At 39.5% G+C, this 15,625-nt stretch overlaps 2 protein-coding genes across 4 annotated transcripts; one reads left to right on the forward strand and one right to left on the reverse strand.

Moving 5' to 3' along the window:
• Positions 1 to 310: 310 nt before the first annotated feature.
• Positions 311 to 6,091, reverse strand: asf1ba (anti-silencing function 1Ba histone chaperone). The gene is made up of 4 exons (XM_012871069.3): positions 5,718 to 6,091; positions 3,620 to 3,735; positions 3,301 to 3,477; positions 311 to 1,033 (listed from the first exon to the last, which is right to left on the reverse strand). The coding sequence occupies exons 1-4, from the start codon at positions 5,824 to 5,826 to the stop codon at positions 842 to 844; spliced, it is 594 nt and encodes a 197-aa protein (XP_012726523.1). The 5' UTR covers positions 5,827 to 6,091; the 3' UTR covers positions 311 to 841.
• A 1,366-nt stretch (positions 6,092 to 7,457) lies between these two features.
• crb3a (crumbs homolog 3a) lies at positions 7,458 to 12,740 on the forward strand. Of its 3 annotated transcripts, none has more exons than XM_012871020.3 (5): positions 7,458 to 7,767; positions 8,030 to 8,109; positions 8,417 to 8,622; positions 11,166 to 11,206; positions 11,805 to 12,740. In XM_012871020.3, exons 3-5 carry the CDS (start codon positions 8,481 to 8,483, stop codon positions 12,018 to 12,020), a joined length of 399 nt encoding a protein of 132 aa, XP_012726474.2. In that variant the 5' UTR covers positions 7,458 to 7,767; positions 8,030 to 8,109; positions 8,417 to 8,480; the 3' UTR covers positions 12,021 to 12,740. The 3 variants fall into 3 exon arrangements, with proteins under 3 accessions (XP_012726474.2, XP_012726472.2, XP_012726471.2); XM_012871018.3 differs by having other exon boundaries at positions 7,458 to 7,749; XM_012871017.3 differs by lacking the exon at positions 7,458 to 7,767 and having other exon boundaries at positions 7,801 to 8,109.
• Positions 12,741 to 15,625: the final 2,885 nt, after the last annotated feature.

The raw sequence follows: 15,625 nt of genomic DNA on the forward strand, positions 1-15,625 counted from the left end.
GGCTTTAAACTAATAAATATTCGCGTTGATATAATTCAGTTTAGCGAAGCGCTGAGATTCTACCAGCTTTATCTCATGGACTGCTAAAGATTGTTTCAGCTATGCATACCATCCCCTCGTTCAGCCGGCCAATGTGTGACTGCACGTGACGTTAACGGTGGCTATTTTTAGTAGAATATGTGAAAATACCAAAGGGAAACAACAGGCATTTAAGCACTGATCAGTGGGACCTTGTACCTGTAAGGGGAAAAAAAGCCTGAACACAAAAATAACTTTAGCTTCCAAGTGAAAATTAGAACAGACACGCACGGAAATATAACAATGTTTCTTTTATTTGTAACACAAATCTGCAATCAGGAAACAAAACACACAAAAACCAGGAAGTAATAGTCCTAACAAAGTCCATCCGACCCTGCCCCCCAAAAATATCATCAAGACAAGTTGAAGTTTGAAATTCAACAAAACAAATATTATTAGATTACCAAACTCCTGTTCATGTCTAATACATCAGTGCTGTAAGGGCGAAGCAGTTACAAATTCACTCCGCAACCAAAGAATTTTATAGCTGCTATGTATTTTTTTTTTAACACTTCCACATTGCTTTCAAATATTAGCAAGAATGCTGCCTTCATAAAGAACAATGGACTCCATTAAGAAGTTCATAATCTTAATGGAATAAACGCCAGAAGTGAGGGTTTGTTTTTTGGGGGTGGGACGTTTCAGGAAAAAGTGAAGTAGTAAGCGGTAGAGATCTGCACATTACTTCACCCTAATCAGAATGTCCATAGGCATCCTTTAAAAATAAGGTCATTTGCTGGCAGTCGTCACCTTTTGGGCATCTCTATAAGCAATCCATAGAGTTATCTGGCAGGATGCCCACAGGTGGGGCCTTCCCTGGAAGACACGACGGGGGCAGCATGGGGTTTGACGTGGGATCCACGTTTTCAGAGTCTTCCATTCTCTCTGCGCAGCCTTCCCAGTTTATGTGGAATCTTGTGACACGTGGGTTTGATGCTAGAATATTTCTCTGGAGCTGAAAAGAGAGCATAAAGCGAGCAAGATGAGTTAGTGGGTTACAACAAGAAGGTTTACGGCTATAAGCGGAATCCTGACGGATATTTAGCATCAAAAACTGGAAATATTACCAAAATCATAAAGCAGAGGGGTGCCTGGGAATGTTAAGTTAGTCAAGTTAAGGCTTCTTAGATCGCCATTAGCTGCTGAAGTCAATTCAGTTACAACAGAGTAGACGAAGACAGTTCTTACAAGATAACTGTTAGTTTCAAGAAAAACTTTATATCGCTATAATACTTGACATGACAAAACATGTTAATATGAAGAGCAAGCAGATGAAGTGACCACTTTCCCTTTCAAACCCATCAAGTCAAGTATTATTTTGCACCTCTAAGAGACCTGTTTTATTCCACATGTGAGATGTCTGAAAAAATTTGACACCTACAGTGAAAATCCTTTCCAATTGTGGCAAATCTCACAGCAGCTTACGACTGAAGTTACCATCTGAATCAATTGCTCTGCTTGCAGAACGGCCAAAACAATCTTTCTTGATGGCGTGAAAGTTGGATTTTGTTTTTTTTATATCTTCATTTTTTCAAATTGCATGCACAAAACATTTAGGCAAATACAGAACATGTGTTTTAAATAAGAATGTTACTGATGTTTAACTGAGGTATGTTTAAATAAACCTTTTGATCTGAAAGAAAAAGGCTCAATCTCTCAAGTGACTCTGAATGGTTCCAGTTGCTTAAAACTGATCTCTAGACATCAAACACAGATTTTCACCAAACACATTTCTTCTGGTAGCGACGAGTCTTTTATGCACTGTGGTGGAATTGGGCCCTGGTCCTCTTTGGTTGCTTTATTTCTGCCACATAGGAGGGTTCTCAGACATGAATTGACTGTTTTTAGGTCACAGCACCTCAATTGTATTCAAGTCTGGACTTTGACTAGGCCACTTCAAAACCTTCTTTTTGGTTTTTGAGATATTGAGAAGTACTTGCTGGTGTGCTTTGTATTATTGTTGTTGCATGACCCAGATCAGTTTATCCTCCGCAAACCGATGGCCTGGCATTCCTCTGGATTTTCTGGTAGACACCAGTTGCTAGTTCTATGAATCACTGCAATATATCCAGGTTCTGAAGTGGCAAAGCAGTCCCAGAGCATCACAATACCACGTTTAACTCTCAGAATGATCTTTGTCTGAAATGCTGTTTTAGTTTTAGACTAGATCCAACAGTTTCACCTTTGGCTCCACTCAGGAGACTCATTTCCATTCACGGGTGTCGTTTTTGTCCAGTCTCTTTCTAATTTGTTGAATCAGGAAAGCTGAGCTTAGCTGAGGAAAGTGAAGCCTGTAGTGTTTTAGTTGTTGCTCTGAGTTCTTCTGCAACATCCTGGATGAATCATCAATCCACTCGAGCTAATTTTGGCAGGTCAGCCGCTCCCAGGGTGGTCCACCACGTGACTATGTTTTCTCCGTTTGTGGAGAAAACGTACGTTTACTGGCGTCCCAAAGTCTTGAAATGGATTGTAACCATTTCAAGACTGATAGATGTCAGTGACTTTGTATTTCAACTGTTCTTGAGTGTCTTTAGATCCAGGCATGATTCACTGCTTTTTAACATCTTTCTGCCTACTTCGTGTTTTGAGACAGGGTCCCTGTAAGTGACAGCTTCATTCTACAGGTTGGTCAGTTAGTAGGCATCAGTATGTAAGTGAAATTTAACCCAGCCTTCCCAAACATTTTGTTTATCACAGTTAATTCTCAATTTACCACAAGTGCTTTTTTTTTGTACAGAGCTGGCATTCTTTCCCCTTCCCCTAATTTGAAAACTACATTCTATTTTTTAGGCTACCTTTATCGTGTGTGTGTGTGTGTGTATATATATATATATATATATATATATATATATATATATATATATATATATATATATATATATATATATATATATATATATATATATATATATATATATATATATATATATACATACACACACACACTTTTTTTTTGAAGAGCTGAAACATTTAACTGTGACAAAAAAAAGCAAAAATGTTTCTGCATATACTAGCTTACACTTTGTGTATACTTTTTGATTTAAATTGTAAATACTTCGTCACCATCATTGTTCACCAACCATTTCTTTAGTTTTAACAAAAAACAAATAAAGAATTTTATTGCCCAGCCATACCTGAGCCAATATTTCACTTACTAAGGTTATTCTAAACCTAACGCCTATGTTAGCAAAAACCACGTCGTCATAAATCAACCAGCCTGACCTGTGTGTAGTCCGGCTTGATTGGAGGATTTTCGCGAAGCTCTGGGTCTGTGTATTCGTTGTTCACGTAGTAACCGATGCGAATGAACTCCTGGCCGCGATAGGTGCACGTAATTAGAACTACGGTGACACCGACGGCGTCGCTTTCAGGAATCAGCCCGGTGTTTGGGGCATCGGCCTGTCAAAAGAAGCGACTAAACGTTAAAACCTGAAGCCACATTTCTGTTACAAAGCCTTGACAGTAAAAATAAACAGCAACATTTCAAGTATTTATATATTATTATTATTTTTTTTTTTAAGTTTTCTGAAACACAACCCACCTGAAACACAAACATGTGTCTGCCAGCAGGTACAGGGCCAACCAAAACAGAGTCCAGGATCTGGTCGTACTCCTCGCTCTCTGCTGAACCGACATAGATGATCTTCCATTCCAGGTCTATTAAACGAAAAAAAATAAAATACTATGACCAGCAGACCTTAACCTCAAGGAGATCAGATCAACTCTCCCGCCGCCACTGGTGCAACACATCACTGCAACGCTGGTTGGAGATGATGGCTGTGGCGTGAGCTCATCGAAACATCATGGGAAATGAAAACCATAATTAAGACAAATTTGGCTCCTGTCATATGTAAGCATTCGACTCTATTTTGGTTTGAATTTTATTTTAGCTAGTTAGACCGTTGAGCCGGTATAAAGGTGCTTCTCAGTCTACATAACTAAGTGGAAGCGGCGCTGCATGCTTATACTTATTTGTCTTTGTAAGTAGACAACTAAGTATAATAGATTTTTTCTTTCCTTTTTTTTTTTTTTTTTTACAAATTCTCTTCAAAAATTTATCTTTCCAAAAGACTGAAAAAGTTTTTTTGTGGTTTAACATGTTTAGATCATGGTTCAACAGTAATGGGGAAGGAAAAAAAAAAAAAAAAAAAAAAAAAAAGTTTGGTATTGGCCTCACCCAACCAGCTTCCTGTTTGTTAATTTATATTAACAAATATTATATTTATAATATTTTATTAATACATTTTTAAATAGATTTCTAACAGTCTTGAGGAATCCTATTTAAATCCTGTCTGAAGAACCTTTATTGACATAATTATACATATATACTTTGAATCGTCTTGTTACTGAAAGATGCTTTACAAATAAACTTGCCTAGCCTTAAACAAGAAGCTGCCGTTAAGAAAAAAAAAAAAAAAAAAAGAAGCTTTTAGATTTGCCAGGCTCCAAACAGAGAAGTGCCGGTGCTCATGAAATAATTTCCTGATCCATTTTAGAGCTGCTCATATTCTAGAGATTTATGAGAGAAAAATTAAGGCTCACTGGCACCTGTCTTGGATAAAACCTGGAGTTTACTTTTTATTTATTTAATTTTTTTACAGACGGATTTTAATACTCCATCGTTTGTTTTATATGTGTTGTGGAATAAGAGTTCATGTTTGGTTTCACCAGAACCGTACACGTCCCTCCACCAGGGACTTGATGATTCCTTTTTTGGAAGAGAACAACGCTGTCTGGTATCTCTACTCATCAGACAGGACATTCGGAGAATACAGAAGACTGCCGTCATATCAGATCACACCCAGTACTTGTTGGAAATCCCAGAAGCTTTTCCAGCGTAGCAGGCCACCTTCCTTGTAGCGACCCTGACAAGGTTTGTTGGTGACTGTCCAATATTCTAGATCAGCGTGAGTGACTCTTTAGCCCCTTCCACACTGGCTCTTAACAACTTTGGCTAAAAATGATTTAAATTAAGATACAATAAAATAAAAATGGGGGTTTCCATTTTTTCCCAAAAGATATATTACATACAATTTCCACAATAAAGTGACACTAAAATGACCATTAATATGTTTTTGGACTATGTTTCTTGTCATTAGGTGGGTTAAAAGTGCACACATCCATGCGAGAAGCTGATTGTTGTTAACGTTGTATTTTCTTCCCTCTTGTAAATTAGATTTTATCTGACATGGCAAATGTCACATTATGTTTGAAATAATCTATAAAAGTTTTTATTTTACTTTATTTTACATAGTAAAAACTTATTTGAATGGCTCTGTGTACACCTTTGGGAAAGGCTATGATTACAACAAAGGAATGGCATTCAAAGAATTTGGTCCACATCAGTTTCCTAGCTTTTTTCCCCCCCCTTTTCCTCCTAAAATTAAATCTAGATCTAACTCACAACGCCAGCGTTTAAACAAAACAGCACAAAGCAAACCATCTCAGTAACATGAGTACTCAACAAGCCATATTGTTACATGAACACAGACTTTGTGAACCCTTCCTTACCCCTGTTTTAACTTTTAACCGAAGTAGCTGATAGCCATTAGCCTCCATGTTTTTAGCTTCACACAAACAGTTCATAGCGGAGCTCTTTTCTTTCTTTTTCTTATTTTTTTTAATGCGACGGCACTCACCTTCAGGGAGGTCTTCCATGCACTCAAACGTGATTTCAAACTGGAAAGGGTTTCCAAAGGGACTCGGGTTGTCTAAGACGGCCACATTCAACACTTGTACCTTTGCCATTGTTGCCGGAGCGCTAAACTCGGGGCTAATAAAAACAAACGTCCAGTTTCCAGGGAGGGCTTCGACGGCGGGACAGTGCTGTGGGGGACAGACCTGCTGGAGACACACCTCTGCGTTCACCGAACGCGTGTCTTTGTCCCCGATATTTCACTGCCGGCAAAGTCCTAGTTAAACGACGCCTGTGTGTGTTAAAATTTGACGATAAATTGCCGCCCTCCCGCCGCTTTGACAGTTTTACCCAGATGTCACCGCAAGTACGGCAAGCCGCAAGGACGCGAGCAGTCCGCCAGTTTGAAAACAGAGGCGAACTGCCTTCACTGACCCCTAGCGGCGGAAACGCAGAACATCAACTATTTTTTTTTCTTCTTGTTCTGTGATCACTGAACTAAATCCTGTGTGAGCAGCAGGCTGCTTGCAAGGATTTCTTCAGGAGGGAAAAAAATCGCCACAGTTGCCACAGTCTTAAGAGAAACGTCTGTCAGTAAAACTAAGCGTTTACTGATCAACGTTTAGCACATATTAATTTTTCCAATTTGTGCAACCTGAGAAACCAAAATTACACATATGTATTGACACAATCACATTTTTTTTAAAGAATGCGACTATTAACGCCTGTCTTCAGAAGACGCAACAACAATTTATGCATTTTATGATTTTGTTTTACCTCTAAAATGCTCCTATGAATGAATGTCATCTTTTTCTTTGTTGAGGTTCAATGAACTTCCACCTTTGAGACATAAAAAATACTCCCACGGAAATATGTCTCTTTGGGTTTTTTTTTACAAAAAAAGTTCCATTTCAATCCAGTAAATAAAAACATGAGGCAGCATTAGAAATCAAATTTTATTCAAAAAATACATTCTTGAAAGAAAGGGAGTCACTGACACAACATTTTTTACATATTCAGATCGGTGCATTTGGTTTAAAAGGGTTATGTGAAATTGTTGATGAAAAAATATACATGAACATTTAAATACCCACCTTGCACACATTTGTATCCCTTTGCATCAAAACAACCAAAGTTATATAAAGAAAAACAAGATGTCCTGAGACCAGAAGGTCAAAGTTGGATATGAAATCTTATTTCCAGTCTCAAGTCATAAGCCCACACCATCTTTTATGATTTGAACTCATTATTTTAAATAATGCTACTATTCTCGGGACAAACACTTGTTTATAAGTCTTTTACTAACGCGGAGATATGTCCACTTCAATGCACACGTATGCGAAAGTTGGCTTTTGCTTTATTTTTCCTTCTGATTCGTTTTTTTTTTAACCCTTGCTTACCCAATATTTTCTAGTATAATCAATAATTGACCATTTGCCCGTTGTGGAATAATAAAGGAATGTCTTATCTTAAATAGGTTTGCAATAGAGACACGGGTTATAATTTCAAACAGAACCTCATTGCCCTCATTAAAAGTTCCCCTTTAGATTGCGACCCGCAGAGATTAGAAGAACACTAAATTTGCACTCCCCCCCCCACTGCCATTGAGTCTGAAAAAAAAATGGAGATTACTGGAGGATTAGAGCTCACTGGACCCACTGCCTCCCCCCAAATTCATCCCTAAAATATCCCAGGAATGCTCATATCCAATTCTCATGATGGTTGAACCTGCTGGAGGCGCTGTTCACAGCCACCTCCGGGTGCAGGTTGCTGTGTAGGCGCTGGGGAGGGAGGCAGGGCAGTTAAACATTGCCCTTGTGCAGGTTGGGCCGAGCGACAGAAACCAGGCTTTATTCTCATCCCCCTCTACAACATATCCAGGTTTCAGGAGACATTTAAACGGACTGGGAAGTTCTCCATCTTTCTCTCCCCCCCCACTTTAAGGTCTGCAGGGGGGGAAGGAAGTGTTCTGCCTCGTTAGGACTGCACCTTGCTTCGACTTTGGTACAAAGGAGGATCTGTCCGCCCTGCTGCAGGTAGATAACTGTGCACAGGTAGTGTAACACGAAACTGCAGCATGTGACCAATGGGGTTCTTTGAAGGGGGAGAGGAAAAAAAAAAAACAAAAAAACTGCTTTGCATAAAATATCTACTGAAAGGAGCAGCCATGGACGTTGTCCGGCGGCGAAGAACAATTTGAATCGGGGTTTTTAGAAGAATTTAAGTACTTTGTGTTTCCTTTTTTTTTATGTTTATGTATTTGTTTTTCGTTCGCCTCTTTTTTTTTTTTTCCGGGCGATTATTTCTGCGCTGAAGTGAGCCGGAAGCTGTTCGTGCGTGAAGAATCCACCTGCTCGATGTTTCCCGATTTCCTTCGACCCTCCGGATCAAAGCAGGTAGCCGTGTGTCGCTTTAATTTAATTGAATCTATGGATAATCCTGCGAATAATACTATAAAATATACTTTATTATTATTATTATTAGGTGTATATTCAGATTGCAACACATGCTCTATTAATAGTTTTTTTTTTTAAAGCAGTCTGAGGAGGTTTGATGGTGATTCAGCAGCAGAATGAATGTGACTCAGTAGTTGTGGTATCAGCTGCCTGACTCAGCCACACAATACACGGTGTCTTGAGTGAACTCACAAGGACATTTCCTCCTCTTTTAACAATAATAATAACAATAATACGGTGTTTGCAGCTGTTAAAAGGAGGCGCTGAGTTGTCCCAGTGAGTGGTGGAAGCAGTGAAATGGACCCAAGCTGATGCCCAGGTACCCCAGCCTGCCCTCAGTTGGCCCCCCCCCCCCCACCGCAGAGATGGCAGCCTGTCCGGAGGTGCTGCCCTTACCTGAAGCTATGGTCGGGAGTGTTTTACTGCTGGTGCTGAGCAGTAATCCCGTGTGGGGTGAGTAAGCGACCATTCCCAACACTCCCATACAAATGAGCTACCGGTCCGACCGCACCTGTTACACACACGCACCCACGCAGTCACGCTTTTAAATCTTTCCAAAAATAATTCCCGGAAAAAAAAAATAAATCCAGCTCTTGTTAGGGCTTGTCAGCGTTTTCTAAGGACATTAGAAGTGAACGATAAAAACCGGGCCGTCTAAAAAAGGTACCCCAGATCCCCTATCCGGCCTGGCAGCGTCCCTTCTCTGACCCCTGCTTGTTATCAAGTTGTACTTTCGTCCTTGAAAATCTCTTTGCCATTTAGTGAATGATTCACTCAGGATATCTTAGGAGCGGGTTTCGGTTTTCAAAACAAAACCGCTCTCTTTATCACGACCCTTTGGATGCCCAGCACAACCAAAACGGAGCAAATCAGAACGGCTTCCCTCCCTGTTGTCCAAACCTGCGCGGCGTGTTGACTCGGCGTTTTCCCGTGTTTCTCATCTTGCGGCTTATTTGCTCCGCCGGGTCAAGAAGTTACAATGAAGCTTGGAGGGGTAAGTGGGCAGCCACAGGATCAAATGGCTGATAAGCAGCAGCGAGCTGGAGGAGTATCTGGAATGCTGCGTGCTCCGAAGTGTGCCGTGGTTAAAAAATAGCTTTTGCTGAGCTGCAGATTCCGTTTTATTGTCTGTGAACTGTTTGCAAACATGTAGCCTAACTGTGAAAGGAACAGGCTGTAATTTAACTTTATTGTTGCTTTTAATGTGTTTTCACTTTCATAGTGTTGGTTTGAAATAGACCAATTTATGAACATTGAGTTAAGATTCCATGTAGGAAAATCCTGGCTTTTGTCGACTCACTGATCCTAACTGAAGCTTTTATCCCGGGGATGGGCTGTCACGTCGCATTTTATGACTTGTAAACCAATTTTATACTATATTTAAATCAAAGCTACAAGATTAGAGCTGCTAATACCAGGTTTATATGTTAGCCATGCACTCACAGGCCACTTTATTAGGGACACCTTGCTAGTGCTGTTTTTGACTCCCTTTGCCTCCAGAGATGCCTTAATTCTTTGTAGGATACATTCAGTATCGTGTAAGAAACATTCCTTGGAGATTTTGACAGAATAGCATCAAGCAGTGGCTGCAGATTTGTCAGCTGTATGATGATGTGACAAGCCCTTCCTCCACATCCCAAATAGGCTCTGTTTGGCACGTAACGTGTCTTACAGATTAAAAATAAAACAGATCCACGCGTCCCATCAAAGTGAATAAAAAATGTTGTTCTTGAATAAAGGGAACAAAGTTGCTGAGGAAGAAACACTGTCGGGGAAGCACCAAAACAGATACATTTGTGCGTGATTTTGACAAAATAACATGAATTAGAAAATAAATTGTAATAATAGTGAATCATCAAATCAGTCAGCTACAACCATGTATCAGTAAGTACAAATAATAATAGTGAAACATTTTAGTGGCATGGTTACAAAGTTATACAAAACGGTTTATTAAAAAAATATCTAAGAAAAACTTTCAGCAAATTTCAGCAAGACCAAAAAAAAAAAAACAAGTCAAAAATAAATAAATAAATAATATAAAGGAAACAGATCCAAGCTGCACCAATCAGCTTTCAGGGCTCCTGGCAAATGTAGGGTTGTCTGTGTGAATTCTAGCTTCAGATTCCTGTTCTTAGCTGAAAGAAAAGGCTCCAGGTGTGGTCTTCCCCTGCTGTAACCCATCTCCTTCAAGATTCAACATGCTGTGTGTTCAGAGATGCTGTTCCTTGTACCTCGGCTGCACCAAGTAGTTAGCAGAGCTAGTGTTGTCTTTTTATTATGTCAAAGTAATCCTTTGATTCTCTGCCGATCCCTGACATCAGCAAGGCATTTTCATACACCCAACTTCTGCTCACTGGCTATTTGGTCCTCTTTGTGCCACTCTCTGGTTGTTGTGTGTGAATATCCTTGTAGATCAGCAGTTTCTGAAAATACTGAGACAAGCACGCCTGGCACCGACAACCAACTCCACCTCAGTTTGAAGATGAGCGAGTAATCTTAATGACATTTGATCATGTTTACCTAATAAAGTGGCTGTTGAGCGTAGATTGACAGATTTGGAAACTGTAATTTTTTGTGTGTGTTTCATAGTGGATCTAGAAATAAAAGTAAAAATTTAACTGAACTAAATAGGATTAACCTCGTTGCATTGATGATTTACCAGACTATTTATCAACAATGTGTAACCTAGTCATTCTATGGAAGATTACCTTATTAGTATTATTATTTTTTGGCCTTACAAGGCAAACTGTGCCTGTAAAGCAAGCCGATGATTAAACAAGATGACCTCAGAGGTTTATACTCAATAATATAATTGAGAAATTATAATAAAAAAAAATATTATATAATTAAAAAACTCCCGTCTTGATCATTTGTTGACTGAGTTTTCTGCTTGAATAAATTGTTTGGCTACAGACTTAAAGATTGTTTGTGTGAAAGAAAAGTCATGTTTGACAATGACTTTTAATTGTAATTTTTTTTTTGATTGTCTTACACAGGAAATTTCACAACCGTCTCCAGCAACCATAACAACAGCACAGTAAGTGAAAAGTTTTACATTGTCCTCCACAATTAATGTAATAAAAGGTAAAGATATGTGAAAAACAAAAAACAAAAAAAACAAATTAATCTCTTTGTTGCAGCAGGATGATTTCAAGCAGAAATATTTTGCCAAATGCAACAAACATGATATCGAGAAAATTCAATCAGTGAAAAAAAAAAAACAGAGGCATCAAGAATTAAATCTATTTCACAACATTTCTGGCGTTAACACTAGGGTCCTCAACAGACATTTGCTTTTCTACTTTTGTAGAAAAGCAAATGTAACTGCAGCAATTGTTAAATGTCTTATTTGCTTTTATCAAATGGTATGGGAGTCTGTGAACTTCTCACAAGTGATCCATGACTTCCTGTTTCCCTGGCTTATAAATATGACACACAGAACTCTAACAACTCTTCTGCTAAAAACTATTACCATGGCTACTGCTGAAACTGCTATTATTACTTATACCGTTATTGTTCCAGCTGTTATTACTCTTCTTTTTCTCGTGTGTGCTGTTTTGTATCATTGTGTGATCAATTCCATAACATATAGCTTATTAATTATTAGCTTGTTGTCATTATTTAACTCCATCCAGGTTCAGGGACCAAACATTGCAGCCATCGTGGCCCCGACAGTCACCCTGGGCGTTCTTGCCATCGTTCTGGGTGTTCTCGCCTGGCTGTTCTTCGTGGTGAAGAAGAAAAGACAGACCGAAGGAACCTACAGACCCAGCGCCGAGGAACAGTCTGGCACTCACAGTGTGGCCGCACCGGATGCCTTAAAGCTACCAAAGGAGGAACGACTGATTTGAGAAAAAAAAAAAAAAAAAAAAAGCTGCAGACACCTATCATGGCGGTGTTGCTGAGCGACGTGCCTTCCAGCTGATAAGCTGAGGAAGAACTTCAGGTTCAAGAGAGGACGGGGAAGGACCTTTTAAACTCTGCGACATATTGCATGAACCCGCTGCTTCCTTTTCTAACAAGCACTAAATTGTTCCCGGAAACACGCAGCAGAGGAGCGCTGGACGATCATTTCAATCAACTCTGAATGTATAACAAGCACATTTGACACTGCAGTATTTTATAGGCACTAATAAGTGTAGTAAAGAGATGTTTTCTCTATTTTTCTTACAATCTGAATCACCACGTAGCCTAACTTTATTTCACTCGATTCAGCCCGTCATGAAGTCACTTGTTCATCTATGCTTTTCTATACCCTCAAGCTCATTTTTCTTTTCCAGTTCATTTATTTGGACAAGCACAAGAAAGTCTCTTTTTTACGAATGCAATCACGTGTAATTGTTTTTTGATTGAACATAACCCTGCTGTGTAAATACAAAGCGGCTTTTGATTTTCTTGAAGCACAAGTAACAAGTTATCAGATGTTTACATTCTGAAGTATTCTTTTAGCAATCTTTATTTAAAAGTGGCATGGTTTAAACGTTTCTTCAGATCAGTTATTTTTCTTCGAGCAGAGATGTTTGACGTTGGGTTGTTTATTTATGCTTTTACCTATTAAATAGTGAAATATATGTATGCTATTTGTGTCACTAAGTCATGCCCTGAAGATAAAAGGTGGCCGGGGGAGACAGACGTCTTAACGAACGATTAAATATCAATAGGGATAGTTTCTGAACGCACTGAGATATCCTCATATGCGGGACAACAGAAGGAGAGACTGCATCGATGCATTTGTACAAAAAGTCCTAGAACGATAAAATAATGTAGATAAGCAACTCTCTGTAGCCAGAATGTGAAAAGAGCAGAGTTGTTAACTTATCTGTTGAAAAAAACTTGCAGAAAGAAAGTACTGTTCCTCTCTACCATCCAGTACCCTAATTCACAGGAAATAGACAGCCTGAACTTTAGTCGTTCCAGGCTTCAGTTCACACCATGGACTTACAGCACATTACGAGTTGATTTAAGGTCGACGCCGATAGCTCCAAGTAACAGTGATGCCGTTATCTTGGCAGCTTGGATTGTAAAATATGAACATCAGTCCGGCTTTAAAACTGCAAAACCTTAACTGGGGTATCTATCATGAATATTCTTACTCCTGTGGTGGTGAAAAGACTTTAAAAAAGGTTAAGTAGGGTTTTAATTTATTTTTACCTGGTCAAATACTGCGTTTTAATCAGTGCTGTACTTTGTCAACCTTAGTAACTAAACAAGTTAATGAGAACTTATTGACCTTAAAAGGAACTTTGCATTTGAAATCACTGAGCTCATAAGTAGGTTAGTCGTGGCGAAATGCTTGCTCTACGTAGGATCTATAAGTCAGCACCAATCTACACATTTTGTCTACTGTATCTAATAGATGAATCTACATTTGGGCTAAATTCCACCCTGTCTCATAGTTCTGTGGAAAAAGTATTACCCCCCTCCGCCCCCCCTCCGCCCCTTCCCCCATTTCAAATCACCTAATTAGAACCTGTCTGACAACATTAAGTGGGATAGCCAAGATTGAGAGAAATGCAAGGACAGGTGAAAAACACGTAATTTACACCCAAAAGAGATTCAAAGCGCTTCCTTAGGTTTTCCATATCTAAAGAATATCGATGAGATCGTTTATCCACAAATGAAGAAAAACACGGAGCAGTGGAGAACCTTTCCAGGAGGGACTGGCTCATCAAAACTAGAGTGCACTGATGACTCCTCCTGGGGGCCTGGGGGGAAAATATCTCAGGACAAACCACTGCTGACTGAAAACAAAAGAAAGACCCTTCTCACATTTACAAAAATATTTTGGATGATCCCCAAAAGCTTTGTAAAAACATTCTGTGCACTTATAGGAAAAAAGGGAAACTTTTTGGAAGGCATGGGTGCTGCCACATCTGGGATAAAACTAACACCGACTCTTAGAAAAGAAATCATAACGGCAGTCAAAAAAGGGGGTGGTGGTGTGATGATCTGGGCTGCTGGAGGACGAGGGTGACTTGTAACAGGTGGAACCATGAATCCTGCTCAGTTTTCCATCCGTTTGTGACCATAACTTCAAGCCCAAATGGGTCATACAGCACTTGGAGTATTGGGCCAAGTAGGTCCTAGTTTATATTTGCTCAAGTTATCACTGTTACTGTAATTTTAAGCAGATTGAGGAAACTGTAAGAATATATATATTTTAATTAATATTTATCAGTAGGTGTCAAAGTTATGCATTTTTTTGAGGCGCAAAACTCCAGACCAACACTTTGTGTTTAAAAGCACAGAAAGGCAGGATTAAATTTAGCAAACTGAGTTAAGAAAGAGCCAAGATTAGAGGATTTGTTACTCCAATGGGTAAAATGTGTCCTAGACTGGAAACTACGAAAGTGGAGTTGGCTGAACAGACATCTGAGTTTATAGTTTTAACTTCAACCAGAGATATCAATCTGGCATAACATATGTATATGACTGTTGGGAGATTTGGTCCAAGGCAAAGTCTAACCAAAATCTTTAAGCTACTTCATCAGGAACAGAAAAATCCAAAATTATACTTGTAAAACTAATTAAGATCATAAAAACTAAAAGGAGCGCTCTGTAAATGTTGTGGTCATGGCTGTTTTTTTATGCTGAGGCTTGGGGCATGTTGTGCTGTGGTGTGTTTCAAGTCAGTGGTCTTTGGCTCTTGTGGGCCAAGTGCTGACTGTGGGCTGCAGGGACCTGGCTGGCTTTTGGACTTCCCTGTGGCTACCCAATCAGGCAGCACACTGTACACCCCCCCCCCCCCCCCCCCTTCTGAGTTCTGTTCCCTGTGACGGACTAAAGCCTGCTCTACAAGTCTTATGCCCGGGTGACCAGGCATAAGACTTGTCCTGCTCTGGGGGAATATAGTTGAGGTGCTGTATACCTCCCTGTGTCCATTGGACAGATGGGCCAAAGTACAGACGTTTGGCCAAAATGCGCTGAAGCAGGTTTCGCCCAGCATGACTCTATCACTACGGTCAAACACGATGGTGGAGGGGTCATGATTTGGGCTTGTTTTCCAGACACTGGACCTGTGTACCTTGAACTGAATGATTCTACCAAGGACTTCTATATACTAAAGCGTAACAGAGTCAGACATGGAGTTATCTGTTTTTACACTAACGCTTGGCTTAAACCAACACCCAAAAGAAAAGGCACCAAACACACAAGCCCATCTACAACAGAACAGCTGAAGAAGAAAGAACTCATGGTATGGCCCTATTCGGGTCATTTCTGTTGTCCTGTTAAGTAAAACCCTTCAATTAAAAGAGGGTGTGCTTTATTTTTACATTGACTCTGGGTCAGTATGGATCTCTAATAGGTCTTTTTGCATGTGCCATAGATGATTATGAGTAGACTGGTTCTTATATACTAATGATGATCCATGTAGTGGATTTTTTTTAACATACCAGAATATCTAATTTAGATGGTACAGAAAAAAATTTTTTTTTTTGTCCATGTCATTTCAAAG

The sequence above is a fragment of the Fundulus heteroclitus genome, chromosome 16 (assembly GCF_011125445.2).
Source record: "Fundulus heteroclitus isolate FHET01 chromosome 16, MU-UCD_Fhet_4.1, whole genome shotgun sequence".
Classification (NCBI taxonomy): Eukaryota; Metazoa; Chordata; class Actinopteri; order Cyprinodontiformes; family Fundulidae; genus Fundulus; species Fundulus heteroclitus.

What these genes read in the sequence shown, in the direction of transcription:
- asf1ba (XM_012871069.3), bottom strand. Translation starts at nt 5,826, where the DNA reads ATGGCAAAGGTACAAGTGTTGAATGTGGCCGTCTTAGACAACCCGAGT. An exon ending in CATGGAAGACCTCCCTGAAG is followed by an intron (nt 3,736 to 5,717) that starts GTGAGTGCCGTC and finishes TTCGTTTAATAG; the next exon opens with ACCTGGAATGGAAGATCATC. An exon ending in TCAAGCCGGACTACACACAG is followed by an intron (nt 1,034 to 3,300) that starts GTCAGGCTGGTT and finishes CTCTCTTTTCAG; the next exon opens with CTCCAGAGAAATATTCTAGC.
- crb3a (XM_012871020.3), top strand. Translation starts at nt 8,481, where the DNA reads ATGCCCAGGTACCCCAGCCTGCCCTCAGTTGGCCCCCCCCCCCCCACC. An exon ending in GAGCAGTAATCCCGTGTGGG is followed by an intron (nt 8,623 to 11,165) that starts GTGAGTAAGCGA and finishes TGTCTTACACAG; the next exon opens with GAAATTTCACAACCGTCTCC. An exon ending in GCAACCATAACAACAGCACA is followed by an intron (nt 11,207 to 11,804) that starts GTAAGTGAAAAG and finishes AACTCCATCCAG; the next exon opens with GTTCAGGGACCAAACATTGC.